The sequence below is a fragment of the Saccopteryx leptura genome, chromosome 3 (assembly GCF_036850995.1).
Source record: "Saccopteryx leptura isolate mSacLep1 chromosome 3, mSacLep1_pri_phased_curated, whole genome shotgun sequence".
Classification (NCBI taxonomy): Eukaryota; Metazoa; Chordata; class Mammalia; order Chiroptera; family Emballonuridae; genus Saccopteryx; species Saccopteryx leptura.
In genome coordinates this window covers 117,106,507-117,133,354 of record NC_089505.1, presented here as the reverse complement: position 1 = coordinate 117,133,354, position 26,848 = coordinate 117,106,507, and the positions used below count along the sequence as shown (strand labels likewise).

The 26,848-nt window shown below is 52.7% G+C and overlaps 1 protein-coding gene across 1 annotated transcript in view; it reads left to right on the top strand.

Moving 5' to 3' along the window:
- The first annotated feature begins 427 nt into the window (after positions 1–427).
- Positions 428–26,848, top strand: part of SLC2A1 (solute carrier family 2 member 1) — a 29,465-nt gene continuing 3,044 nt past the window's right edge. The window contains exons 1-8 of the mRNA XM_066376036.1: positions 428–613; positions 12,625–12,720; positions 24,333–24,493; positions 24,654–24,894; positions 25,514–25,676; positions 25,768–25,955; positions 26,180–26,284; positions 26,719–26,820. Of these exons, the coding sequence (XP_066232133.1) occupies positions 596–613; positions 12,625–12,720; positions 24,333–24,493; positions 24,654–24,894; positions 25,514–25,676; positions 25,768–25,955; positions 26,180–26,284; positions 26,719–26,820 (1,074 nt within the window). The 5' untranslated portion in view covers positions 428–595. The remainder of the gene's footprint in view (positions 614–12,624; positions 12,721–24,332; positions 24,494–24,653; positions 24,895–25,513; positions 25,677–25,767; positions 25,956–26,179; positions 26,285–26,718; positions 26,821–26,848) is intronic.

The window sequence follows — 26,848 nt, the reverse complement described above, 5'->3', positions numbered from 1 at the left end:
GTGCATCTTCCCTCTTGCATCCTCTCCAGTTTGGGGGCTCCATGAGGCTAGCATCAGGTACACATGCCTCTGTCCCTGGGGAAGTGGCCAGCCTGGAGAAGGAAAGGATACCTGATGGTAATACCCATGGGCTGAGCGAGGCATTCCCACAGCTGGGAAGAGGCTAGATGTGCTAGGGAACAGAGAAACTGTGAGCAGGGAAGTGGCAAAATTCAAAAGGCACTCAAGGAAAGGCTAGAGTTGTCAGGAAACAGGCAGACTAACTGCTCATTTGTTCATTCATTCCCGACTTGCTTCACTCCTTCACTCCTTCATCCACGTAACTCAGAACTGTGCCTTCCTTTGCCTCGGCCCCCTCCCCGCGCAGCCCCGCCCCTGACGTGCCCAAGCCCCGCCCCCCGGCTCTGCGCGCTCCCCCTCCCCACACACACTCTAGTAGCGCCAGCCAATGGCTGGGGTCCTATAAACCGAAGAGGTAGCCTGGCGGAGCGTGGAGATCTTGGGAGCGAGCGGAGTCAGAGTCACGGTCGGAGTCTCGGGACCTCAGCCCTCGCCCTCGTTGCAGCCAGAGCCTCCGGCGCAGCACAGCAAGGTCATGGATCCCAGCAGCAAGGTGAGTTGCGCGCCCGCCGGATCTCTCCGGCGGCCCGGCCACGCTGTTCACTCCGGGCAGGCGGCACGCGTCTCTGAGCCTCTTTGGGCGCCGGCCTAGCGCAAGGGAGGCATGGGCTCGGGATCTGGCGGGTGCGAAGGCATTGCGCGCGTAGTTGGCGCCTGCACTATGTATCTGGCTTCCCGGGACGCCGCTCGGGGACTCAGGGCCCAAACACCCAGGGCCCCGGCGCCGCTCGCACGTCTCTCACGATCTCCTAGCGCGCGCGCGGACTCCTGGGGCACCCATTGGCTGAGCGGGCCGAGCCCCCGGCCCGGCCCGGCCCCAGCTGCGTGCGGAGGAGGCGGGACCCTCCTCCTGCTGGCAATGGACCGCTGCTCCCCTTTCCTGGGGTGCCGTTCCGCGCGGGGCCTGGTGTTTTTTAACGCCGGAGGTTCCGAGGCGGGGGGTACTCTCTTAAGGCCGGGACTTCAACTCCAGGATGCAAACAACTGCCTAAATAGGATCTCTCTTTTTTTTTTCGTCTGTAAACTGGTTTGTCCTGCAGTGGATCTTTGTCTTTCCCAGAATATGTATTGAGCCCCTCCTATGGGCAGGACAATTGTTTCTTTCCTTCCTCCCATCTTCCCCCTTGTCTAGAATATTTTCGTCACTTTTTTCTTTGAAATGTTCTTTTTTATCCTCTTGAATGTTCGCATCTCCTGGGAAGGGAAGGCGTGAGGATGACCCTCCCCCCTTTTTTTAACCTGGAATGTTGGGATGGAACTGAACTGTGCCCTGGGACTGAGCGTGGTCTTGGCTGGACAGAGTGGTGCCTGACATTGACACCAAGCTGTACCCACAGTGGGAGAAGGCTCCTTCAGTACCTGTTGAATCCTGACTACTTGTTTCACCCCGCCCTGGGGAACACATTTCATGACAGCCATAGGTTAGCCATTATGCTGGGATATAACAAAATAAAAATCAAATGGGAAGGGTAAGAACTGTCTGTTCAGCATGTGATGCAGAACCTGGGCATTTGTTGAGTGGATAAATGAATATTCTGCATGGAGATAGAATATTCTTACAGATTTCTAAGCTCTTGGCTAAAATGCTTTTTTTTAAATTTGTTTATTTTTCAGAGAGAGAGAGAGAGAGATAGGAACATCTATTTGTTGTTCCACTCATTCATACCGTCATTGGTTGATTCTGACCTGTGATGGAACCTGTAACCTCAGCGTGTGGGGATGATACTCCAACCTACCAAGCTAGGCAGCCAGGGCTTTAAAATGTTTTTTTAACATCACTGCTAATTCATGGGCATGGAGCTCGGATATGGGAAGTAAGTTTCCTGAAGTCCCACAGCTAGTTAGTAGCTGAGCTGGATTTGAACCCAGGCCCATCAGAAAGGGCTTCCAATCTCCACTGTCCCTTTTCACCATAGCCTTTCTAGAAGTTTAGGCTGGAGGGAGAGTTTTTAAATTCAAGGGCTACCCTTGTACCAGCTGGTTCTATATAAACGCTATAGCTGGTGGGTGTTTTCAGGCAGTAACTTCCAAACAATTGATTGTTTGCCCCCTCAGTAAATAATTTTGGAGAACCTCCTTCCAAGAGACTTTTCTGGATTTATAAATTCGTGTACATGCACTGTTACATTAGTATATTGCATAATTGTATGCCTACATAACAAGTATCAAAAGACAAATACAGATAGCAGGTATAGTAAAAAAAAATTTTTTTTAAACTAAACCTTCAATATATCATCCTTTATACTATCTGGAATAAATCCCTTCCCATTGGACACTGCTGATTTGATCAGCAAGCACAGCCCTGTGTGCAGGATGTTACACTGAGGCCTGGAGGGAATATATCACCTGTCCAAGGTCTTAACACAAGGTGTGTCTGCTCCAAAGTTCCTCTACTCTGTTCCTCATCATCTCCTGGGAACTGGAGTTGACTCATCTATCTGCCTTTCGTGTGTTCTGGCATGCTCCTCTGCAGTTCACTAGGATGAATTTCACTGAGCAGGACGTAGGGAGGGGACAGGAGTTTGCTCGTGCTTCCTCCTGGACAGTAGGTGAGAGTGAGCCCTGCTCCAGGATGTCTTATCCAGCCCTTTTTATTTTTTATTTTTTTATTTTATTTATTCATTTTTAGAGAGGAGGGAGACAGAGAGGGAGAGAGAGGAGAGAGAGACAGAGAGAGAGAAGGAGGGAGGAGCTGGAAGCATCAACTCCCATATGTGCCTTGACCAGGCAAGCCCAGGGCTTCGAACCGGCGACCTCAGTTTTTCCAGGTCGACGCTTTATCCACTGCGCCACCACAGGTCAGGCTTCATCCAGCCCTTTGTGAAGAACTCGCAGCTAGTCCTTTGTGCTCCAGTGGCGCTCCAGACAATGAAGAAATCAGAAATCTGCAGGGGTCCTACCCTGGCTCTGTAGCTCAGTTGGATAGAGTATTCTCCTGAGATTTCTTATGGGTTTGATCCCCCGTCAGGGCACATACAAGAATCAAGCAATCAATGCAAAAATAAGTGAAACAACAAATGGATGTTTCTCTCTCTTCAAGTCAGTAAATTAAAAACAATATTTTTAAGTTCTTAGTTAAAAAAAAAAAAAGAAACCTGCACGGTTGCTCAGCCCTTCAGTGGGTACAAAGAGCATAGGCTTCTAAAGTCCTGCAGATGTGCTTTTGAATTCCAGCTTAGCTTAGTTGCCTTATCTGCATAATGCCATTTTCATCATTAGAATATCTATAAGAATTCAGGGAAAAAAATATGTGTGTTCTATAGCTGTCCCATAAATCTTCCTTGCCTCTTTGGGCTCCCATAATGCAGTGCTCTTACCTGGGCCTCAGTTGACCTGTAGCTGGGTTATGGCTTCTGTCCAGAAGTCTGACATTCTGGCAGTACAAGCTTTTGGGGAGCCCTAGGATGTCTGGATGTCTGCGCCGTGAGTATCCCGTGATCAAGGAAGTCATTAAAGCTCCAGTTCTGTTCCCTAGGGGTTTGTTGGGAGGTTGGTGTGCAGAGGTAGCCCGTTGGTGAGAGATGGGTCTACTAATGTGGCTGCCCTTCCTCCCCTGTGAGGGAGATAGGAGTCACAATCCAATGAAAAATGATCCACCCAAGGCCACACACTGCCTTTCCTACCTCAAAACATGCTGCCAGCCTCTCTGGGATGACATAGGATAAAGGACAGTCAGAGCCGGAAGGGACCTTCTAGTCCATGGCACAGCCTTCCATTTGACAGATGAGGAAACTGAGGCCAGAGAAGGAAAGAGACGTGTCCGGGATAAGGCTGTCACAAAATAGTTGAGATGTTCTATGGTATTAAAAAAAACCTGCTTTCTTCTCCACACCCCTGTCCTCAATGCCACCTTCCACTCACCCCAAATGAGCAGGTATTCCCAGTCTCCTTGGACTGACTCTCCAAGCTCCTTCTGAGTGCAGTAGGAGTCTCAAAGTTGGATTAGGTATAACTTGACAGCTGAAACACTTTTGTGAATGGAAGCAAAGCATGTCCTCCTAAAACTGACCTTGGGGAAGTGGCTTTCCTTAGAGCCTTGGTTTCTTCCCTGTAAGATGGAGGTTCGCTACCCCTGTTGTAGATGTGTGACAGGCCAGGGGCCCTAAATGAGGGCGCTGGCTATTTTAAGTGAAAAAACTTTTTACGGCCTGTTTGGGTGTGCAGACAGTGTAAACATCTCCTTGATGATCCTTGTCTCATGCTGAGCCATTCAAGGACCCGAACCTACTTGCCCCAGAGCTGGGTCAGCCCCAAATCCCCGTAATCAGCTTGTGTCTTAAGGGAGCTCAGCTTTACCCAGTGCCTCCTGGTCACGGGGGTGTCAGGGGCTAGAGCTCTGCTCTGGCTCCGAGGATGCAGGCATCCAGTTTCCCCCTCCCGCAGGCTGGCAGAGCTGGGGAGGCCTGGAACAAAGGAGGAAGTGTGTGCAACATTGGCTTGGGACCTGCAGCCTCACCCCTTCCCCCATGTCACTCCTGGGCAATGAGGTGACAAAGCCACTCAGTTTGGTACCAGCGTCCCCAGGATAAGAGGCTGAGAAGGCTCCTGGTTGGACTTACGGGCTCAGAGAAGCTGTGTCCAGTCCTGCAGGCCCAAGTCTGGCCACCAAAACAAACCTCCATTGTTGTTACCTCCCTCTGTGGGAGGGGTGGAGTAGAGGCGGAAGCTCTGCCATCCAGCCAGCAGGCCAGGGAAGCAGTAAGCTAATGCACAAATGCTGGGGTTTTACAGTAACTGAGCAGGGTTCCCAGGTCTTGAACTTGGGCAGAATGAGGGCAGTAGTCATCCCCTCCAATACCACTATCTTTCTAGGTTTTGCCACAGCACGCTGGAGTGGGGGGGGGGGGGGGAGCTCTTCCCAGATCCCAGTTTATGGAGTGTTTGGCTACTGAGGTTTCTGCTGGTCAGGACATCTGCCCACATCTCCCCCAATTCTTGGCATGTGGGAGCTGGGAGGAAAGGGCTCCATCAGAAAAGGTTCTACCATTTGGCCTCAGGCCAACCACACCTCCTATTAGAGCTATTTCCTCAACTGCAGTAGGAATAATAGACATACCTCTCTGGCCTGGATTATGGTTGTTTTTTTGTTGTTTTCTTTTAATTATAGAAGAAATGGAGCCAACTGTGGAGAAGCATACAAAGTAACAGTAAATGTCTTCTCCCTGTTAGAATGGTTTGGTGTTCACCCTCCAGACCATGTGTGTATGTGTGCCTATAAATGCAGTGTTTATGTAATTGGATCACGCTTTCTACCTAGTTCTGTGCAGCCCTGTCTGGCCCTTCCTGGTCACCCACCGCCCCTTAGTGGTAAGTACTTGCGGTGTTGTTGTGCGTGAACAAGCAAGTGCCATTATAGCAGTTTATTATCTTCCCCTTCCTTACACAGAATGTACATCTTTACGGTGTTTATGCCTTGCTTTTTTCTCTGAACAGTCTACCCTGCGGCCCTTTTCAGATCAAGTACATACAGATGTGTTGCATTCTTTCCAACAGCTGCATAGTATTCCATTACAGGCATGTCCTGGGATTACAAAATAGCACCCCCATCATTTTTTTCTTCATACCACTTACCACCTGATATATTTTAGGTATTTATTTTCTGTCCCCACCCTCAACTAAAATATCATGTTCCAGAAAGGCAGGAATTTGGTTTATGTTGCGAATCCCCCCCCCCCCCCCCCATTGACTAGACTAGTGTTGGGAATATGGAGTCAAGCGTTCTCTTTCCTTAGTAATATAACTTATTTTTCTTAGAAAACCTCTCACTGAGAACTGGAAGACTTAGGGGAAGGGGCTTTTTCAAGGTCACACAAGTGGGAAGTAAGGACTACCACTTGCTCGCAGAGAGTTTCAGGGACCTTTGCATATTCCCATGGTCTTTCCTACCAAATTAACTTTCTGAGTTGAATTGGTGCCCATATCACAACTGAAAGGGTACCTCCTCTGGGCACCAGCTTCTCCAGATGTCCGGGTCCTGACCAAGGGCCACACATACAGCGCCGGGAGCCAGTAGTGTTTGCACTGAACGTCCCATTTTAGCAGAAACACCTTTTTATTTATTTAGGAAGAATGATTTGGTTTTGCCTGGAAAATCCTGTGCAGTTTACATATTGGGTTTGCACATAGCAGCTCAGGGAACCTGGGGCGTAAAGCAGAGATAGGCATACTTTTTCTGTAAAGAGCCAAATAGTAAGTAACTATCAGCCTTGTGGGCCCTACCGGCCCTCTGGGCCACAGAGGGGGCCACAGGCACTCGGCTGTTGTAAAGCAAAGGCAGCCATAAACTATCTATAAAACAATGAGTGTGGCAGTGTTCCAATCAAACTACATTAATTTAGCTCACTGAAATTTGAATTTAATATAATTTTCATGTATCACAAAATATTAATCTTTTGTTCCCCAGCTAATTTTAAAAATGTAAATAAAACCCATTCCTAACTGGCAGGCAGGATTTGGTCCATGGGCCATAGTTTGTCAACCTTGGCTTAGCGAAAAATCCACCCAAGTAGCCTGAGGCTTGGGCCGGGGCTGTCCTGGCTCAGATTTGGCAAAGCCCAGAGTTGCTGGAAGGGAATTTGACCTACATAGAAAGCACCAGGTAGAAACCTTGTTTCCTTCAGGGACCAGTACCGGGAAGCAGAGAGGGGAGGGCGTGAGCAGGAAGGGCACAGAGTTTGGCCTCAGAGACCCCCAGTTCGAAATTTCACAGAAGCCAAAGGACTTGTCTGTACCCACTTTTCCTCTCTGAGCCTCCCATTTTCTCATCTGTGAAAGTGAGAGCAATCTCTCTCCGGAGTGTGTTCATAGTGGTTCAGGGTGTGTGAGTGGCCCCTTGTACATGCTGCTAAATTCAGCGGTTCCCTCCTCTCTGCTCTGCTTTAAAGACTGATGAGCCCCTTCTGCCTCCAGGGCCACCATGAGGTGGGTGCCGGGAGGCTCGGCCAGGCAAAAGTCCTGACATCACTGGACAGGTTGAAGGAAATAGCTTCCAGGGGAGTAAATGCCTGAAGTCTCCTGAAGGTCAGGCATCAGAGCGATAACCCATTACTTGTCTTTTTGAAAGAAAAGGTCAGAGTGGGTAAAATACCAGTGGAGGAATCCAGAGCACTCAGTACTGGCCTTTTCATTCACTGTGTGTCCTGGGCCCTGCCTCTGACCTTCGACTCCCACCTATCACACAAGGATGTTAAAGCAATTCTCCAATTTCTTGGCCTCTTTCTTTTTTCTTTTTTAACAGGGACAGAGAGAGAGAGGGATAGATAGGGACAGACAGACAGGGACAGAGAGAGATGAGAAGCATCAATGATTAGTTTTTCGTTGTGACACCTTAGTTATTCATTGACTGCTTTCTCATATGTGCCTTGACCATGGGGCTACAGCAGACCGAGTAACCCTTTGCTCAAGCCAGCGACCTTGGGTCTAAGCTGGTGAGCTTTTTGCTCAAACCAGATGAGCCCGTGCTCAAGCTGGCAACCTTGGGGTCTCGAACCTGGGTCCTCCGCATCCCAGTCCAACACTCCATTCACTGCGCCACCGTCTGGTCAGGCTTGGCCTTCTTTCTTAATGCCCAGAATTTTGTTCACATGAAGTCTTAGAAAAGAAATGAACACAAAATAAATAAGAAGGGAGTTGTCATGGATCTGGCAAACCCCTGCCCCACTCCCTCCCTGTCCTCCTTAGAACTGGGGGCCAAGCAGTTATAAGGCTGTGTCCCGTGCTCCGGAACACCTGGGGGCCATGTGGGAAAAGGAAACCCTCCTCCCACAGGGACTGTCCTACCTCCAAATGGCAGTAGCCACCTGCCCTCCCTCTGCCAATACTGACCAAGGGCCTGCTGAAGGAAAGCCCAGCTCTGCAGGGCTGTGCTGAGGAAGAGCACATGGCGAGTCAAAAGGATGCGGTGTTTGCAATGCGACACAGCCAGGGCCATCATCATTCCGGTGTGTGGGAGGAGAGGTCCGGGATGCTGATACCTCATACTGGCTTCCTGGGAGAGAGAGAGCTCTCACTGAGGCTCCAGATCCCCGGAATCAGTATAGAGGTGACAAGGGGTGGGGGCATGGGATCCTTCTCTGTGCTGGACCCTGAGCCTGGGCGTTTGCTGAACTGAAGGGCCTGTGGCACTTTAGGAGAATCGGGGTTTGAACTCAGTTTGGTGGCCTTTCCTCTCCGGCCCTTTGGGTTGGGGATGGGTGGGTTGCTGTGAGCCTGTTTCCACCTGTCAGCATAGATGTTCCAGTACTCATCAGAGGATTCATCAGTGGCCAAGTTAAAGTCTGTTAGGATGGACAGTATTCTGGCAGAACATATACACACAGCCAGTTTTGTCCAAAAGCTAAATTAAGAAGTTGTAGGTCTTCTTTTACAAAGGTTCTGTGCTGTGTCCTAACCTAGGCACTCTAGGGCCCATGCTTAAGGAGTTCCCAGTCTGGTGGGTATTCCCTACTAGTTAGAGCAAAAGCTGGGAACTGCAGAGGACACTGCAAGGGCAAAGGCCTGGAAGAGTGTGGATGTTCCAGAACAGGGGTCCCCAAAGTTTTTACACAGGGGGCCAATTCACTGTCCCTCAGACTGTTGGAGGGCCGCCACATACAGTGCTCCTCTCACTGACCACCAATGAAAGAGGTGCCCCTTCCGGAAGTGCGGCGGAGGACCGGATAAATGGCCTTAGGGGGCCGCATGTGGCCCGTGGGCCGTAGTTTGGGGACACCTGTTCTAGAAGGTAGCCCCCTCCCCAGGGGGTCTCAAGTGCTGGGCTCCACATTGCTCCTCCACCCCTTAAAAAGACTTCATAAGAAAGCCACAATCTGTAGGGTTTGTACCCCTTCTCTAAAGCATCTCCAGCTTGTCTGTCAGCTTGACACCAAAATAAATGCATGTGAATGAATGGACTTCATCAACATATTTCAGTTCCAGCCACAGGGCTGCTGGGGGCAGATGAAGCCGTGGTGGCTGAATTGAGGGTGGCTTCCCATCCTTCCCTGATTCGGAAAACGCTTGACAAGTGAACCCTGCAAGCTCCGTGATGGGTACTGATACAGATTTTGACGGTAACTGTGAAGGGAAGAAACTCTTATCCCCATCTCCTCTGTGAGGAAACTGAGGCCCCAAGTCGGGGCCTCCACATAATCCAGCTCCAAGGTGAAGAGAAACAGCTCACTGCCCTTCAGCCTGGGTCTCCTGAGTCCAAGTCCAGCAGTGATCACAGTGGGTTTGTGGTTGCACTGGGGGCAGGAGTGGAAACATGTGATTGGTCACAGAGCTTGTTTCTACCACGGAGCAGGGGCCACGATCTGTCCCTGCACCAAGCGTCTAGCCACACTGAGTGCCCGGTTTAATCTGGCCTACAGGGCCCCTTTTTTTCCTCCTGCACATACTGTTCTGTCTGCCTGGAATGCAGTCTTGCTGCCGCTCCCCCACTAGGCAGACTCCTTGCATGTCCTTCACGGCCGAGTCCAGTGTCACCTCCTGAGAACCCATCTTTGATTGTCCCCAGGCAAAGTAACAAGTCTCTCACTCCAGGACTGCCGCAGTGCCTTCTCCCACCCACTGACTGAAGCTCAGAGCACGCCAGGCTCTGCACTGGACCAGAAGCCTCTTCCTTGATGTCAGGACTGGGGCCTATTTCATCCGGGGCCTGAGCATGGGTCACTGAGCATTTTAGTAGGTCCTGATGCAGCAGCCTGCCTGGGTGGATCTGGCTGGACGTAACTCAGGACGTGGTAGGCAGGTCTTCTAAAGCAGAGTTTAACCCTAACGGCAAAGTCCAGCAGAATGGGCTATCCTTGGTTCCTAACACCCTCCCACCCCCAACCAGAGGCAACAGCTGCTCAGCTGGGTCCCAAGAGGGACTTCAGAGGCCCAGAGAGGCTGCTGGAGCATCATAGCCAGACTGCGAGCAGGGCCCTGAACAACAGCACGACTGCTCACGGAGGCCCTGCTGCAGCGTCACTTACGCCTGCGCTGCCCGCCTGGTTTGTACCGCAGCGCAGGTCATCTCTTTTATTTTTCACTTACATTTTCATTTAAATTGCTTTGTTCTAAGTAATAGGAAACTGCAGGGCTTTTGAAAACTTTTCTTTTGAATAGGTAATACATTCACATGGTTCAAAATTCAAAAACATGCAGAAGGGTATATACTCTTCGCTCTGCCCTGCCACCCAGGCCTCCGAGGTGCCTTTCTTATGTGCTCTCTTGGTAAGTAGATATTTCTATTCTTCCACTCCCCCACCCCACCCCCAGTCTTTTGTTTTTTAATGTAGGGAACGTCTTTTTGTTATTGTTGTTTATTTTTTAAGAGAGAGAAGCATTCATTTATCCATATGTTGTTTTGCTTAGTTGTGTATTCATTGGTTGACTCTTGTATGTGCCCTGACTAGGGATCTAACCTGCAACCTTGGTGTTTTGGGCTGACACTCCAGCTACCCAGCCAGGTCCCCAGCCATTTTTATTTATTTTTTACATGAAAGGAAGCATACAATACATTCTCCTCGAAGCTTGCTCTTTTTACTTGTCTTAGAGTGTGTCCCAAATCTATATCCAAATAACTTTCTTTTTTAAATCCATTAGGTAGTTCTGTCACATTTTATTAAATCATAGGTTTGCATTGCTGGCTTTATATTTATTCTGTTGTGTACTAGAAAAACGTATCTGTTGTACTGTTTGTATCATACTCGGGACAACCCAGTGGACAGCCCCAAGCTAACGCGTGTGACTCACCGGGCAGGGCCCTGGCACATGGTGGGGTCTAACAGCCTTCCTCTGTCGGTGCTCGGTGCCTTTCCACACCCTCTTACTATATCCTGGTGGTCACCCTGTGACCTGGGCGTGGCCGGGGCCACCAGAGGAGGTCACCACTCAGAACTGGCAGCCCTGGATCTGAAGGCTCCCTAGGGAGTTGAGGGAAGGGGGATTTTGGGGGGCGCTGCGGCATGCTCTGTATGGGGGGGAGTTGAGTTGGGCTGTGAATGGCAGGATTTAGAGGCAGTGCTGCCCGCCATGAAGAAAGCCCCGGCATCCAGGATGAATGTCCAAAGAAAGCCCCGGCATCCAGGATGAATGTCCAGTTTGGCCAGGCAGGGGCCGGATGTGCTGGTGGGAAGGAAGGACCCCGCGCTCCCCTGACGGAGAGCGGACTCTGAGCTTGTACACGTGCTGGGGCTAGCTGAGCCTCCTTCCTCTTTCTCAGCCTCTGTTGTGAAAACCTGGGCTTTCTCAATCATCGGCCTGATGGCTTCTAGAAAACAAAAAGACCATACTAGGACATGTCTGATTAATAGTTACACCTGGTGCTATCTGTGAGGATCTTGAAGTCAGGGCTGCTTCTGGGTTCTGTGGGGAAACTGAGGCTCGTGGTACGGCGTGGCTAAGCTGAGGGTCTCCCCTCCACAGGTCTGGCTCAGGACTGTGTGCTGCCCAGCCCCCGCTGCAGTACCCGGCCCGGCATGGTGCCCACAGCTGTTCTTCAGTGTCCCTCCCCTGGCTCCATTCTCCCAACCAGTTAAGGGCCTGCCTAATGTCACATTTCTTGGCTTCTTCATTTTAAAAGAAATAAAGAGTCCTTCACCCAGGGCCCACCTGCCTGCTGCTCTCAGGCCCTCAGCCTCCAGGGGATAGAAACTCACCATCATTTTCTCCCCTGGCCCTTTGCCCATTGAAAACACCTTGGCCCCACACTCTTCCTTGCCTCTTGCCACGTACTTTTCCAACGTACATTCCTGGCTGGTATATCATTTGTGTCCAAAGAACCTTGCGAGGCTCAAGGTCTGGGGGATGGCTGCCATGAGGGACACTGGCTGGGGAATCAGGGAACCCGGAGCTCCAGCCTGGCTCTCTGCGGACCCCGAGCAAGCCGGAACTCTTCTCTGCCTTGTTTTGGAGCTCAGTTACTCGCCCTGTGGATGGCAGGGTGGGGGAGCTGGGCACATCTCCAGTGCTGATCAGCGTGAACCTGTTCGATTTTGCAGGCTAGCGGAGGGCCCAGGAGGAGTGGGGAGCACTCACTTGCCTGCTGGAATTCACAGAGCAGCAAGGAGGTGGCTGGAATCAGAAGCCAGCACCTTGGGTCCAAATCCAGGGCTTTCCGAGCCCACTTTCTGTGCTGCTTCTCCCACATAATGTGGCCCCCTGCATACGGGCATCGCTTCCTGTGCCTCCCAGTGAGTCTGGAGCCACCTTGGCCCTGGCATGGCTCTATCAGGGGAATGAGACCCCAGAGAATGCCAAGGCCTGACCATTCTAGCCAAGACCTAGCTGCAGAGAGAGAGAGAGAGAGAGAAAAGACCCTAATTCCCCCTTTCCCCAGGATGAGTCTGGCCAGGCCAGTGTCTGTGGCTGGTTGGAGCACCTGATGTCAAAAAGTGACCAAGTTTCCTGGGAGAAAGACTGGTGTAGTGCCAGGAGTCAGGCAGGACACCTGAACACGGGAACCTGCTAGGCCAGGCCCTGCCCTGTAGTAACCTGGGCCCAGACCTGCCTGTAACAGTGTGTTTTTTCTCTCTGCAGAAGCTGACAGGCCGCCTCATGATGGCCGTGGGAGGGGCAGTGCTCGGCTCCCTGCAGTTCGGCTACAACACTGGAGTTATCAATGCCCCCCAGAAGGTGAGTGCTGTGCTTTCCTTGACTTATCAACACCAGCGTGCTCCGCTGTGCACCACACACCCTCACACCCTCAGCCTGCCTCTTACGTGTCAGTCATTTATATCAACTCACCATCTGCGTCTGGCCAATATTTTGGCGCTGAACAGGTCAGAGATTCTTGGCATTGGCCTTAAAATCTTGGGACTGCAGAAGTTTAGAAGCTCAGGGCCCATAGAAACATGGGGTCTTAATAGATCATCTTAAGCACTTCTCATACAACACAGACATCTGTAATAAAGCACTCCTTGGTGTAATGATGCTGCATTTATGTGGCACCATGTGGCTACAGAGGGCTCTCTCAGTACCTATCCCTCATGGCTGCTCACCTGCAGCCCTATAATATAAGGCAGGCAGGCAGCATCCACCATGCCCATCCTGCAGATCAGAGAGTAGCCAGAGAGAAGAAGCCTGCCTGGCATCACCCAGCTAGTCAACGGAGCTGGTATCCAACACCAGTCTGCCCTGGAGCCCTCCCAGCCAGGTGGTCCCCGAGCCGGTGCTCACACCCATCCACTCAGCACACTCCTTTATAAGGCATCTTGTTCTCGGTTGAAACTGCCTGCTCTTCTTGTGCCAATCAAAACAAAAATGGTGTCCTGCCCTGGGAGCTGCAGGGGGTGAAGGTCTGTGTTTACTTCCTTCTCTCCACGAGGCATCCCAGAGCTGTCTTCACTTGTTCACTTGAATGTCAAGACTAGGAGGGACCCTAGTGATCATCTCCAGCCCAGCCCCCTATCTTTAGGGAGGAGAGAAGGGGAAAGGAGGATGGAAAGGAAACTACTGAGTCTCGCCTCTGCACCAGGCCTTTTGCATGTTTTTGAGGTTGGGTGGTGATTTCCATTTTATAGACCTGAGAACTGAGGCCTTGAGCAGGTCAGGGCGGATGACATGACCAGTGGGCTCAAGGTCACATAGCTAGGGAACATTGAAGTCAGAAGCCAAACTCTTATTTACATGACCTCTTCCTGGCCAACCTCCTTACGAGTTTAAAACTCTGTACCTTCCTGGGGAGGAAGAAATGAGAGTGGCCCGTCCTCCTGTCAAGACCACATTCATTGTCCAGACTGGAAAGTGACTGTAGCTGGCTCCCAAGGCACCGGAGACTGTTTGAAGGAACTGGGCATTGTCGGGAGTCACAGTTGGGCCTCTTCCAAACAGGCGGGGGCGGCTGTCAGAGCTACACCCGATGTTGCGGGGCAGGTCACCAGGAAGGCCTGGCCTGCTGAGTCATGCACAGCTGTAGCAGACGTGACGGGACTTTTCCAAGCTCTTCTGAAATGGCGACTGTGGGCCCATGCTTGGAACGGCCGGTAGCCCTGCTGAGGGCACTGGACAGCTGTCGCCAAGGTGTGTGCCTCGAAGCTGGCCCCGCTGGGGAGTCCTTACAGACAGGAAGTGTGTTCCATTGTAGAGGGAGATTGAGGGTATGTCAGTGTCCCCTGAACTGTCCCAGATTCTGATCTAATTGGTCTGGGCTTCTGTTTGGGCATCAAATTTTTAAAGCTCTCCAACTGATTCTGATGTGCAGCCAAAGTTGAGAACTCTGCTGGTTTAAGTGATGTCCTGACTGGGATCACGTAGTGAGTTTCTAACAGAACTGGTGCTCTGAGATCACGATACAGGTGGTGTTTTCTACAAACAGAACAGTGTGGGGATGAGCAAGGGGGGGAGGGGCTGGAGAGGGGGGGGATAAAATGCCCACAGAAGAGAAAGTCTGGTGTGTGACTTTGGTGAATGGGACGAGAGAGAGGGCTGGGAGTGCCACAGGTAAGCCAGAGCCTGGCCACCAAGGGCCTTGTGGATAGGTTTCATCTGGAAGATATCCAGGCACCGGGGTGGCATGAGACAATCAGAATGGGCATGTGAGCAACACCATCTTAGGGAGTGTGGATTTCAGAATGAGAACAGTGGGGACTCATTAAAGAGGACAGATATGATCAGATTTGCATTTTAGGGAAATGACCCAGGGTTAGTGCAATGGATCTGAACATGTGAGACTAGAAACAGGGAAACTGGTGTGAGAGCTTCTCTTGCAATAGAGTTAGAAAAACAAACACTTGAATAGGAAGGATGGGCAGGATTTCGTCATCAGGTCACTGTGAGAGCAAGCGACCAGGGATTAAAAATTGCTTCTAGGCTTCTTGCTTAGAGGAGGTTTCTGTCTTAGAGGAGCAGGTATGGAAGCGCTGATAGAGCCTGTGGGACACGCTGGAATTGGGTTTGGTGTGACACCGCCAGAGACATACAGGAAGCACTTTGACATGGGATCTGTCCCTTAGGTGGGTAGCCAGCTGTGAGTTGGTCACTGGTATCCAAATAGCCAGAGAGGAAAACGGTCTAGAGAGATTGGAATAGAGAGACAAGTAAGGGTCAAGCCTCACTGATAAAGGAGGAGGATCCTAGGCAGGAGGAGAGCTGGCACCTCCGAGCCAGGAGGCAAGAACTTCACAAGACAAAGGAAGAATGGAAGAAGCAGCACCTGTGGGCAAGGGTGCTGCCATGACCTAGAGCAGTGTCTGGCGCCTGCCCCTCCTTAGAGGCACTTGGGAAATGATGGAGGGATGGAGTGAATGAATGCTGGCAGGGGCCCCAGAGGTTGACCCAGAAAAATCAACCCCATGTTTCTGAACGTGAAAAACCCAGTGCTGACCCTATCGTGGCGAAGGCTGGGTGGGGGAAGCCGTGTGGGTAGAGGCCTCCCTGCAGCAGGTTGAAGAGAGAGGGGAAGTGAGGAAGAGTGGAGACGGCCCTGCCAGGAGACTTGTGAAGGGAGAAAAGGAGTCGGTAACTAGAAGGGCTGCCTGGCTAAGATCAGCTCTTCACCATAAAGATTCCATTTTTAAACATGCAAGGAATCAGGCAGAGGAGGAGAGGGTGACGAGGGGGGGGGGAGGAGCTCCTCCAGAAGGAAGATGGTGGAACAGAGGCACAGAAGCTGCGTCTAGCTGGAGGGACTAAGATACTCCCGAGGCAGCAGATGTGGACAAATCCAGGGTGAAGTTCTCCAGTTCTCGGGGCCTCCTGTCCAATCAGAAGTTAAGTGGAAGGTTAGAACTGCTGTGGAAGGCAGGTGGGGCGGCTGGCCAGGTGGGCAGCACCGAGGGCCCAGCTGAGCCTGTAAACCGTGCATTGGTGGGCACCTGCCCGAAGGTCACTTCAGAAACCAGGCTCTGAGGACTGAACCCGAGACATGAGTGGCCGGAACTGATAACGCGCGCAGAAATCGAATGGCGTTTCCTGGGCGCGCACTCAGGCACTCCACCTGTTTGTTCTCGCACTCTACAAACACTTCCCACAAGCCGGGAGCCGATCAGGAGGGATGGATTGAACATGTGAAGAGGGGAGAGGACCACAAAAGAGAGAAATGAAAGCACAGCTCAGAACCAGCCAGGCACAGGGATTCTGGTCCACCAACTTCTTTCAACAAGGACTGTGCCGGGTGGTGTCCTAAACTCTGAGGAGGGACAGAGCGGTAGGCACAACAGGTAATTAACGGAGGGCTTCAGGGTGCTTTGGGAACCCAGAGGAAGAAATGACTGATGCTGGGATGGGGGGATGGGAGGGACAAGAAGGGTTTCTCGAAGGACTTGGCCGCTGCTCTAAGCCTTAAAGGGTAAGTGGGCCCCACGGGGAAGGAGAGCAGGTGTCCCAGGCAACGGGGACGGCTTGTGCAGAGATGTGGTGGCATGAAGAGTGCCACCCACGTGGAATTGCTGCCGCCTGCCCCTGTCTGTTTAAAAGGACTTCTCTTAGGAAACGGCATGGGGCTGGCCTCTTTCCAGAAGATGCTTTGCCCCACTGATAGTAAGGGTGCCAACACTGCTCTTAGCTACCAGAAGCTTGGTCTCCTCTATAAAACTGGCCCCGAAGGGCTTCCTCCTGGAAGTGGTTAGTTAATCGTAATATTATCTTAAATGTTTACAAAGCAACTCCCCATAAATTAACTCCTCACAGCAGCCTGACCTGGTGGGTGGGGCTGGGGTTCTAAAGGAGGAAAGCAAGGCGGAGTGAGGTCACTTGGACAGTGAGAGAGGCTGAGCCTGAGGTGGACTGCAGGCCACATGCCTCCTTGACCACCCGCTGCACCACACTGTATGCGTTATGGCAATATCCCCAGTGACTCGCCCCTGCCAGGCCTCCCGTCTCCCTGGAGAAGGAGGGAGGGGGACGGGAGCCCAGCCACAGAGGGAATAAATGAACAAGGGCATCCTCCTGGGTGGAGAAAGCAGCCTCTTCCCTCCACGGATGACTGAGTTGCCATCAGAAATGACTAAAGGCCATTTAGAAACTATGAGTTCCTGGCCTACAGGACAGCGTCAGGCATGTCTGAGAATGAGGCATCCTCAGAAAACACAGTTGGGGCTGGCCCTCTGTTTGACAAAGGAGGAGCCAGCAAGGTCTGCCTCACGCAGGATGACCTCTTTGGTCAGTGAAAGTACTAGAAGCAAGATCTGCCTCCTCAGGCTGAGCGCTCTGAGCAGCCTCTCCTTATCTCTGTCTAGATCCAGAGAGTTCTGCCCCCCCCACCCCTATCCCCACTAATATAGATCCTTACTGCTTACTGTATCAGGCATTGTTCTAAGTGCTTTAGAAATCCTGATTCAGTTGTTCCTTATAATAACACCATTAGTTAGGCACTATAATCCCTGTTTTATAAGAAACTGGGGGGCCCTGGCTGGTTGGCTCAGTGGTAGAGCGTCGGCCTGGTGTGCAGAAGTCCCGGGTTCGATTCCCGGCCAGGGCACACAGGGGAAGTGCCCATTTGCTTCTCCACCCCTCCCCCTCTTCTTCCTCTCTGTCTCTCTCTTCCCCTCCCACAGCAAGGCTCCATTGGAGCAAAGATGGCCCGGGCGCTGGGGATGGCTCCTTGGCCTCTGCCCCAGGCGCTAGAGTGGCTCTGGTCGCAACAGAGCAACGCCCCGGAGGGGCAGAGCATCGCCCCCTGGTGGGCAGAGCGTCGCCCCTGGTGGGCATGCCGGAGTCTGTCTGACTGTCTCTCCCCGTTTCCAGCTTCAGAAAAATACAAAAAAAAAAAGTGGGGGCACAGAGATGTTAGGCAATTAAACCAAGGACACACAGCAGATCTGGGGTTTGAATCCAGGGAGCCTGGCTCTAGTCTTCATCCTTGACCATGTCGGCACACTGGTGGTTATACTATAGTTAGATGAGCACCAAAACACCCTTTCACACACCTGCAACTGCTACCCAGCTGCCTTGCCCTGACTTCCAAGCTGAGTCAAGCTCAGTCATGTACAGACATCTCAACAATTTACCACACACAGTTGCACAATCTCTTACACCCTTATACCCTGTCACAGCTACATCATAAGCTCCTCAGATTCATGGCATGTTTATCAGGGACAACTCTTTCTGCCCTCAGCTTGTGCTGGCTCCCAGTGACACAGGTGAATCAGACCATCCAAATGTTGAAATTTAGTCCAGATAGAGCACATAGTAGTTTGTAGTGACTTCCATGTTGAAATTTAGTCTAGACAGGGCACATAGCCCCTATAGTGACTTCCTCGGGGCGGTAATGGAAATGCGCACAGGCCAGTGGGACCAGAGAAGGTGCCAGGCCTACAGAGCAGGGTTTCTCAACACTAGACATTGGGGCCAGATAACTCTGTGGTGTTGTGGGGTCTGCCCGATGCACTGTAAACCACCTGGCAGCATCCCTGGCCCGTGTCCGCCAGATGTCGGTAGCACCCCAAACCAAAAATAGCTCTAGGCACTGTCCAATCTCCCTATTTGAGAACTGCTGCAAAAGAGAAGGAGGGGTGGTTATCAAGAAGGCTTTCTAGGGGAGAGTGTGTGCATTTTCTAGAAGATGCTTAGCGGCCCACCAGGGAGAAGGCAAAGCAGCAGCGCAAAGGAAAATGCAGAAGTGTGGGATACCACATGTGGGTGGAGGAGACATTTCATTTTCTGAGGGTAATGGGAGATTTGGAAAGGCTGTGAGCAGGGGCAGGGATCCTTCTGTCTGCAGGGGGGGACCCCGTAGGCCAGGCACCAGTGAGGAGGCCAGAACCACGGCCTGGCCTCAGTTTGGAGAGAAGCCAAGTCTGGGCTCTTTCTGAGAAGCAGCCTGGGTGGTCCGATCCTCTGCTGTGGGGCTGGGGCCCAGCTTCTAGCTCTAACTGCAGCCTGGGCCCCAGGTCCCAGGGAGAGGGCTCAGGGGACTCGGGGCAGGATTCTCTGTCCAGCCCCGCCTGTACCATCTGGCTCTGAACTACCAACTAACCCCAAGGTGTGGTTGAGAGTTGATATGGAGACAAACTCTGGACTGGGGTTAGAGACAGCCCCACTTTGTGGGGGAGAAGGCAGGGAACAGGAAACAGAGAGGGATCCAGTTCAGGCTAAGGGACTAAACTGGACAAGACGACCCTTTTCTTCTAAGCTTGACTAGCTGTTTAACCCCTTCATCTCCACAGAAACACCTAGGAGAAAGAAGAGAGGGTTGATGGGGAGCTCTGAGTCTCAGGATGATCTAGAACAGTGTTTTTTTAGTTGCCAGCTTGTCTTCCAGAAATTTTGTGCTGGTTCATGGAAGAGATAACCACCCTGATGTTGTATAAAGATTATATACAGACCCAGTGATCTTAGTTGAATTCACCTGTGCTCAGGGTGACTTCTTCCTTAGCAGTCCCTGAAATAGTTCTCCTATTTTCACTAGTCCCCAAGTATAAAAAGGTCAAAAACCACTGATCTAGAAGACCCAGGCCTCCTGGGCTAGAGGAATGTCTACAGGAAAGGATGGTGAGACCAGCCAGAGGTTCCAAAACACATACCCCTCTATTGATAGTAGTCTAGAATTCTAGATCAAAGGTCAGCAAGAAGGCCAAATCCAACTAGTGGCCTGCTTCTGTATGGCCCATGAGCTAAGAATGTTTTAATTTACATTTTTAAAGGCTGGGGGGAGAGAAAAAAGTAAGCAACAGAAGCCATGTGTCGTCTGCAGATCCTATTATTTTCTATCTAGCCTTTTACATAAAATGTTTACCAATCCTTGCTCTAAACTGAATTTGTATGCTCCCTGCTGTCAGGGAACTCACTACCAGTAAGGTGAGTAATCGCGTCCTCTAAAAGCTAGAAAGCTGTTCTTTCCCCCGAGCTGAAGTGTATGCCCTGGGACTGTACAGCAGGCAGTTTGAAGCTAGAGGTAATGCTTTGTCTTCCATCAATTTGCAAATGGAAAACCCTGTCCTTAATGCTTCTCTGAAAATGAGGTGAGGAACAGCTTATTCTGTGTGCTGGGCAGCATGCCCCCACCTCAAGCCAGGACCTCCCTGCAGACACTGCCTGGACACAGGGGAAGTCAGAGCTTCCTCTGTAGACACGCAGGCTTGTGGTCCTTCACCCACAGCTGCCTGGGGAGGGGTGATTCCCAGGGAGTCAGACGTGACGTAAGCCTCCCTGCCCCAACCGCACGTTCACCCCCAGAACTCTTCGGGGAAGAAATAACCTTTTACTAGAAACCATGTAGGAAGCCAAGTGATCTCCGTGCCCAGAACCAACCTGCTTCTCCATGCTGGCCACTATAGTGTCACCGACTGGGCCACTGCTCTCTAGTTCAATGAGAAGGACAACAGGAGAGAGATCGCTAATAGTCCCCAACTCCTGACAGTCCCCTCTCAAACTGACAGGACCTGCCTTTTTACCCAGAGTGCACATACTAACACGTACCCTTGGCAGGGAGAAGAGGTTGGGAATGGGCTATGAAGGGAGTGTAGGCAAAGAGGGACAGCTGAGCCCGTGCATTTGATAGAGCTCCGACTGCCATGTTGTGGGGTCATTCATTGTGAGAAGAAGAATCTGGCTTCGGTGGATGGGAGCAGTTGGGAGCATAAGCCAGGAGAGACCCAGGGCAGTGGTGCAAGAGTAGACAGTAGGACAAATTAGAAGGCAGAACTGACGGGCCTGGTGATTGTTTGGATGGAGGGCATGGCAGGATCAAGGCACCTGCCAGGTTTGTGATGAGCACACAGGACAGGAGCACGTGAGGTGGGAGTGTTCAGAAGGAGCCTGTGCCAGGCCCCTCCTCAAACGTGACCCAAGCGGAGGAGGTTGCCAGTAGCCTTGTGGAGATTGGGTCTGTGGGATCCGTTTAGGGGAGGAGTAAGTAGGTTCTTCCCTTAGGCTTAGGGGCACCCAGCACCACTAGGATGTATGCTGACGGCAGTGACTGGGTGGACGCAGTGACCCAGAACCTCTCCTATGTAAGGGTCTTCTGATTTTCCAGGGACCCCTGTCTTTCCTGGGCCAGGGCCAGCTTTGAGCCCCACATGGGGCATGGACCTGCAGGAGAAGAGGATACAGAGCCCCCACACCAGGAATGGAAAATCGTGCATAGCTTTTCAGAACTCTCAAGTGTCAAAGAGGCAGGAATCTACCGCACAGCCTCAGCTTGGACAGGAAGTGCTGCTTGGGGGATGAGAGGATGAGTCTGGGGCCCAGGTTGGGGGCTTGGCTGCTCACTCTTCCTCTGCCCCATAAAGTGGTCTGAGTAGCAGAGGGGCTTATGAGCTATAGAGGAGCCAGCCCTGCACAAGGTTGGGTCCCTCTGACTTGTTACCACAAGCAGGAGATTTAACTAGGGGGCTCCTGTAACACCTCACTTTTATATGGTCCTCAACATTTCCAGCCAGCCCCAAGAAGAGGTTTAAAGACCTGAACTGCCAAAACAGAAACCACAGCCTATATCTTTCAACTCATTCTAGGTAGTAAGCCCTTACTTAGCATTTACTTATTGGCTTTCTTTGCACACAATCCAGACAAGTTCCATTCGCTGGCTTCTTGGCAGGATTTAAAACGATAATGAGGAAAGTTCTCTATGGACAAGCGGCTGAACCACAGGAAGACTGTGAGAACTGCAGAATGCAAAACATAAAAGCCTCTGGACACACACCTCTCCTAGCCCCTGTGAACAGCCCCGGGGACACCTGTGCCCGCAAGCCCTGCTTAGAGGTCTGCTTGCGAAGGCAGCTAAGTGAGAGTGATAAGAGGGAGAAAGATTCCACCCAGAGGACAGGGTCAGGAAAGTTTGGGGCCTCAGCAGGGTGAGCGCCCTTTATCTGGACAGGTCCCTTATCTGGACTGCTTGTTCTCCTCGGAGCCTGATAAATGGAGCATTACTTTTCCCAACCAGTCCTCCTCTGGGGTTGGTTTTGTCTCTTGAAGAACACAAGCACTTTGTGTTTTGTTTTATTTGAAATCGGCCTCCTCTCTGCCCTCAGCAGAAGCAGGGGTTCCAGGAGAGCCTGAGGGCCTTGCTTCACTGACCCCTTCCTTCACTCCCGAGGTGCTCTGGCACCAGCTCTGGGACAGGCCCTGGGGTGAATTCACTGAAGTTCCTGTCCTCAGTGAGAACTGACTTCTGGGACCCTTTGAGCTGGATCTCAAAAGGTTTTAGTGTGATGAGGAGGGGTGGGCCCTCTGGGGTGGGGCACTCTCCTCGTGGAGGGTGGGGAAGTGGGCACAGGGCGAAGGCAGAGGCATTGGTAGGTGGGTGGGTGCACTGGTACCTAGCAGGAACCTCGATTTTGAATGATGGAATGCAGGCTTGTTTAGACTTTGTCAGTGGTCTGCACTTTCCTCGAGTCAGTACTTGGACATGACGGAGTCCTTAGGCTCAGGGATGATGCCAAGCACCATAAGGATGTTTCATTAATTCACTGCTATGCTACAAAGTAGGTATCTTTTTTTTTTTTTTTTAAGTGAGAGGAGGGGTGATAGAAAAACAGACTCCCACATGCACCCCGACCGGGATCCACCCAGCAACCCTCTGGGGCCAATGTTCAAATCAACCGAGCTATGCTCAGTGCCTGAGGCCAATGCGCAGACCAACCGAGCCACTAGCTGCAAGGGAAAGAGAGAAAGAAGAGGGAGAGGGAGAGGGAAAGGAAGAGAAGCAGATGGTCGCTTCTCATGTGTGCCCTGACCGGGGATCGAACATGGGATGTCCACATGCTGGGCCGATGCTCTATCCACTGAGCAAACCAGCCAGGGCCAAAGTAGGTATTTCTTATGTCATTTGAGATGAGATCTTTAGCCCTTGATCACACTGGAGGTACGTGGTAGAGCTCGGATCTGGACTTGGTTATGTCCAGATTCCTTACACTGTCTGGCTTCCCTGTGACAAATAAGTAGATCTTTAGGGCTTCCTCTCCCCTCCAGCCCTACCCCCATGTCCACCTACCCTAGCCCTCTAGCGCCCTGCCTCTGTCAGATGTTTCCTGACCTGGGACAGAAAATGGCAGCGGGGCAGGGAAAAGATGGTTAGTGGCCAAGGATCCACTGTAACCACGGGGCCAGGCCTGGCATACTCAGCAGGCATACCTGGGTCTGTAGGCCTGTGTCCCCTTTCGCACCTGTGCCTATCCATGGCCTCCTCTCTGCTAGACCTCTGGAACTTGAGGGGGTTAGGGAGGGTTAAGAGCGGGGCCAGTGGAGGTTGTAAGAGATGCGTGCTGCTGTGTGTGCATGAACTTGCAGCATGACTTTGGGGAGGGGTGCTGGGACAGGCATGGGGTTAAGTTGATGCTTCAAATGATGAGGGGAGGAGGGGCATGCAGGTCTGTGACTGGCTGAAGCCAGGAGTGTTCAGATGATGTGAACACGAAGATGTGTGTGTAATGATATGGGTGCACAGGAAGCTGTTTCTGGGTACATTGGGCCTGTGCCCAGCTGCACATGTGTCTGGGTGGAGCTGGCCAGTCCCATGGCACTGGGTGTGTGTCGGCATTGCCTGAGAGTACAGTCAGTAAACTCAGGCAGAACTAGTACCTCCTGCCTGTCACATTCCTGGGATCCGGCCAGGCCCTCCCCTGTGGAGGGGTAGGGCTGGCAGGCAGGCCTGTGCAAGGACAGGTGGCTTCTGTTCCTAGAACTGCTTCCTCATCCAGGCTTTCCTCTGTTTCCCAGCTGGGCACCTGGGAGAGGGGAAGAGGCCATGGGTCCTTCAAGGCGGGACTTCCAAGCCAGCTGTGAGGAGCTGGGCAGGGAGACAGAAGAGCAGCGGTGTGACTCTCGAGCATGAGCACGGCTGTATACAAGCTGGTCACCAAGGCGCTGAGTGCAGTCAGTGACCCTGCCCTTCCCTTCCTCCCAGGGCCTCCGGAATGGCAGAACCTGTCTGTCCAGCTGTAGTTCCTCCCCAGCAGGGTGTTGGGAGAGGGTCTGGGTGGCAGGAGCTGGGGCCCCGGGTGCCTTGAGGAGAAAAGGGGCAGGTGGGAAGGCGCACAGTCTCCCAGCCTGTCTGCTCTGCGCCTGAATGTGCACCACTGGCCATCTCTCCTCGCCCCAGCAAGTCCTGTGGTGCATGCGAAACCACTCCCGGGGAACTGGGAGAGCTGGAAGTGGAGCCTGGCCCCTTGCATCCCTCCTGGGGACACTGAGCCCCACAAAGGAGAGAACCTTGGCTCAAGAACATGCAGTGGATTTGGGGCCTGGCCAGGTGCTGGGCGCTCCGCAGCATCCTATTGTAAAATGGCCCTCCTTGAGGGTGAGCACCAGAGGGAAAGACCACCAGGACCACCATGCTGGCCCCGCCCACCAGGCTGCTTCTCCCCCTGCAGGTGATTGAGGAGTTCTACAACCAGACGTGGATCCACCGCAACGGGGAGAGCATCTTGCCCACCACTCTCACCACGCTCTGGTCCCTCTCCGTGGCCATCTTCTCCGTAGGGGGCATGATTGGCTCCTTCTCGGTGGGCCTTTTTGTCAACCGCTTTGGCCGGTGAGCAGAGGGGTCCTGGCCTCCCACCCCAGGGTGTCCCAAGTGGATGTGGGAGTTAGGGGTGACATCCCTGCCTGTTCCAGGGTATTCCTTATGACTCAGTGCCTGGGGGGTCTGGGGGGATCGAGGGACCCACCTGACCTGTGACCCCTGCCCCTAGGCGGAACTCAATGCTGATGATAAATCTGCTGGCCTTCCTGTCCGCTGTGCTCATGGGCTTCTCAAAACTGGGCAAGTCCTTTGAGATGCTGATCCTGGGCCGCTTCATCATTGGCGTGTACTGTGGCCTGACCACAGGCTTCGTGCCCATGTACGTGGGGGAGGTGTCCCCGACAGCGCTGCGAGGGGCACTGGGCACCCTGCACCAGCTGGGCATCGTCGTTGGCATCCTCATCGCTCAGGTGAGTGGGGAAGGGTCTGCCCCCACCAGCATAGCTCCTGTCCCACAGCTTCAGTGCTCTTGGTGTGTCCAGACAGCACCTGGCTAGACCTCTCCCTCAGCCTTCCACAGCCCCGCATCATGGCAAACAGCCTAGCACGGATCCGGAGAACACGCCACCATTCAGTTTCCCCTGTGGGGCTCCAGAGCAGGAGAGCAAGTCCATCCCAGCCCACCTACCCTTTCTTTTCACCTGGGGATCCAGCCCCAGGCACACACATTGTCCCTCACCATGCGGGGCTCCCTCATGCCTCCAGGCCTTTGTGTCTTCACTCGTACCACCCTCTCTCCCAAGGCTTTCCTTTTCCCATCCCTAAAAGCACCCCGTGGCAGAGAGGCAGTCCCCACAGCCTGTGCCATTTATCCTCCCACTAATGCTGGGAAGTGGGTCTCCTTTCCCCATCTTCCAAGTGAGAGAACTGAGGTCAGAAAAGTTAAAGCCTCGTGTGAATGGCAGAGTTTCAGAACTGCAGGCCTTTCCTAAAGCAGCATTGGATAAAGCCTGCCACGGCCACCAGGTGCAGTGGGCCAGCATGGGGAGAGGGTGCTCACAGCTGCCTCCTCCGACCCTGCCTCCTCAGGTGTTCGGCCTGGACTCCATCATGGGCAACAAGGAGCTGTGGCCCCTGCTGCTGAGCATCATCTTCATCCCAGCCTTGGTGCAGTGCATCCTGCTGCCCTTTTGCCCCGAGAGCCCCCGCTTTCTGCTCATCAACCGCAACGAGGAGAACCGGGCCAAGAGTGGTACGGGCAGCGCCCTGCCCTCCTCCCCATCCCCTGGCCCTGGCCGCCTTCCCGCTTTGAGCCACTCCCACCTTCCCTCCGGTCCCCCCAGTGCTGAAGAAGCTGCGCGGGACAGCGGATGTGACCCGCGACCTGCAGGAGATGAAGGAGGAGAGTCGGCAGATGATGCGGGAGAAGAAGGTCACCATCCTGGAGCTGTTCCGCTCACCTGCCTACCGCCAGCCCATCCTCATTGCTGTGGTGCTGCAGCTGTCCCAGCAGCTGTCCGGCATCAACGCTGTGAGTGCCCCTCACCCACCCTTCCTATGGCCAAGAACAGCCTATGAACAGTGCCCAGACTTAAAATAACGAACAAGCTCCTGCCAAATTAGGTTCCTTTAGAACCAAACTAGTGCAGCTTCCTCTTCATTCTTTACACACCCTGTGTCTTGTCCCCACCAGGACAAAGGCAGGGGAAGGGCCACAGTACCTGGCTGAGCCCCAATGACTTCTCTGTCCCATAGATTTTCTATTATTCCACAAGCATCTTCGAGAAGGCGGAGGTACAGCAGCCTGTGTATGCCACCATTGGTTCCGGCATCGTCAACACAGCCTTCACGGTCGTGTCGGTGAGTCTTTGCGTCCTTGCCTACCACCAGTCAGCAGCCGGGATCCAGCTTAGGGCTTCAGGGCCTCATGACTGAATGGCAGCATTTATTGCAAGCCAGGCATGTGTCATGTGCTCTCTAAGTGCTATGTCATTTTATCCTCAACTTGACCAGTTCGTTACACATATCAAACAGCTGATGACACTGATGCTCAGAGAAGTGGGATGGTTTGCCCGAGGTCACAGTCAGGATGCTCAGCCATCTGGCTCTTTAGGGGCAGCTCCCTTCCCCTCACCCCGTGTGGCCCCCAAGCTAAGCCCCAAGAGGGAGTGATACCGTCTTCCCCTTGGTCTCTGCAGTGCCATGTGGCTTTCCCACTCTTGGGGTAAGCCTCTGGGTTGGGAGGTTCAGAGGGGCTCCAGGTGGGGTGGCGCTGACATTCTCTCTGCCCACAGCTGTTTGTGGTGGAACGAGCTGGCCGGCGAACGCTGCACCTCATTGGCCTGGCTGGCATGGCAGGCTGTGCTGTGCTCATGACCATCGCGCTGGCATTACTGGTAAGCTACCACACTGTGGGGGCGAGGT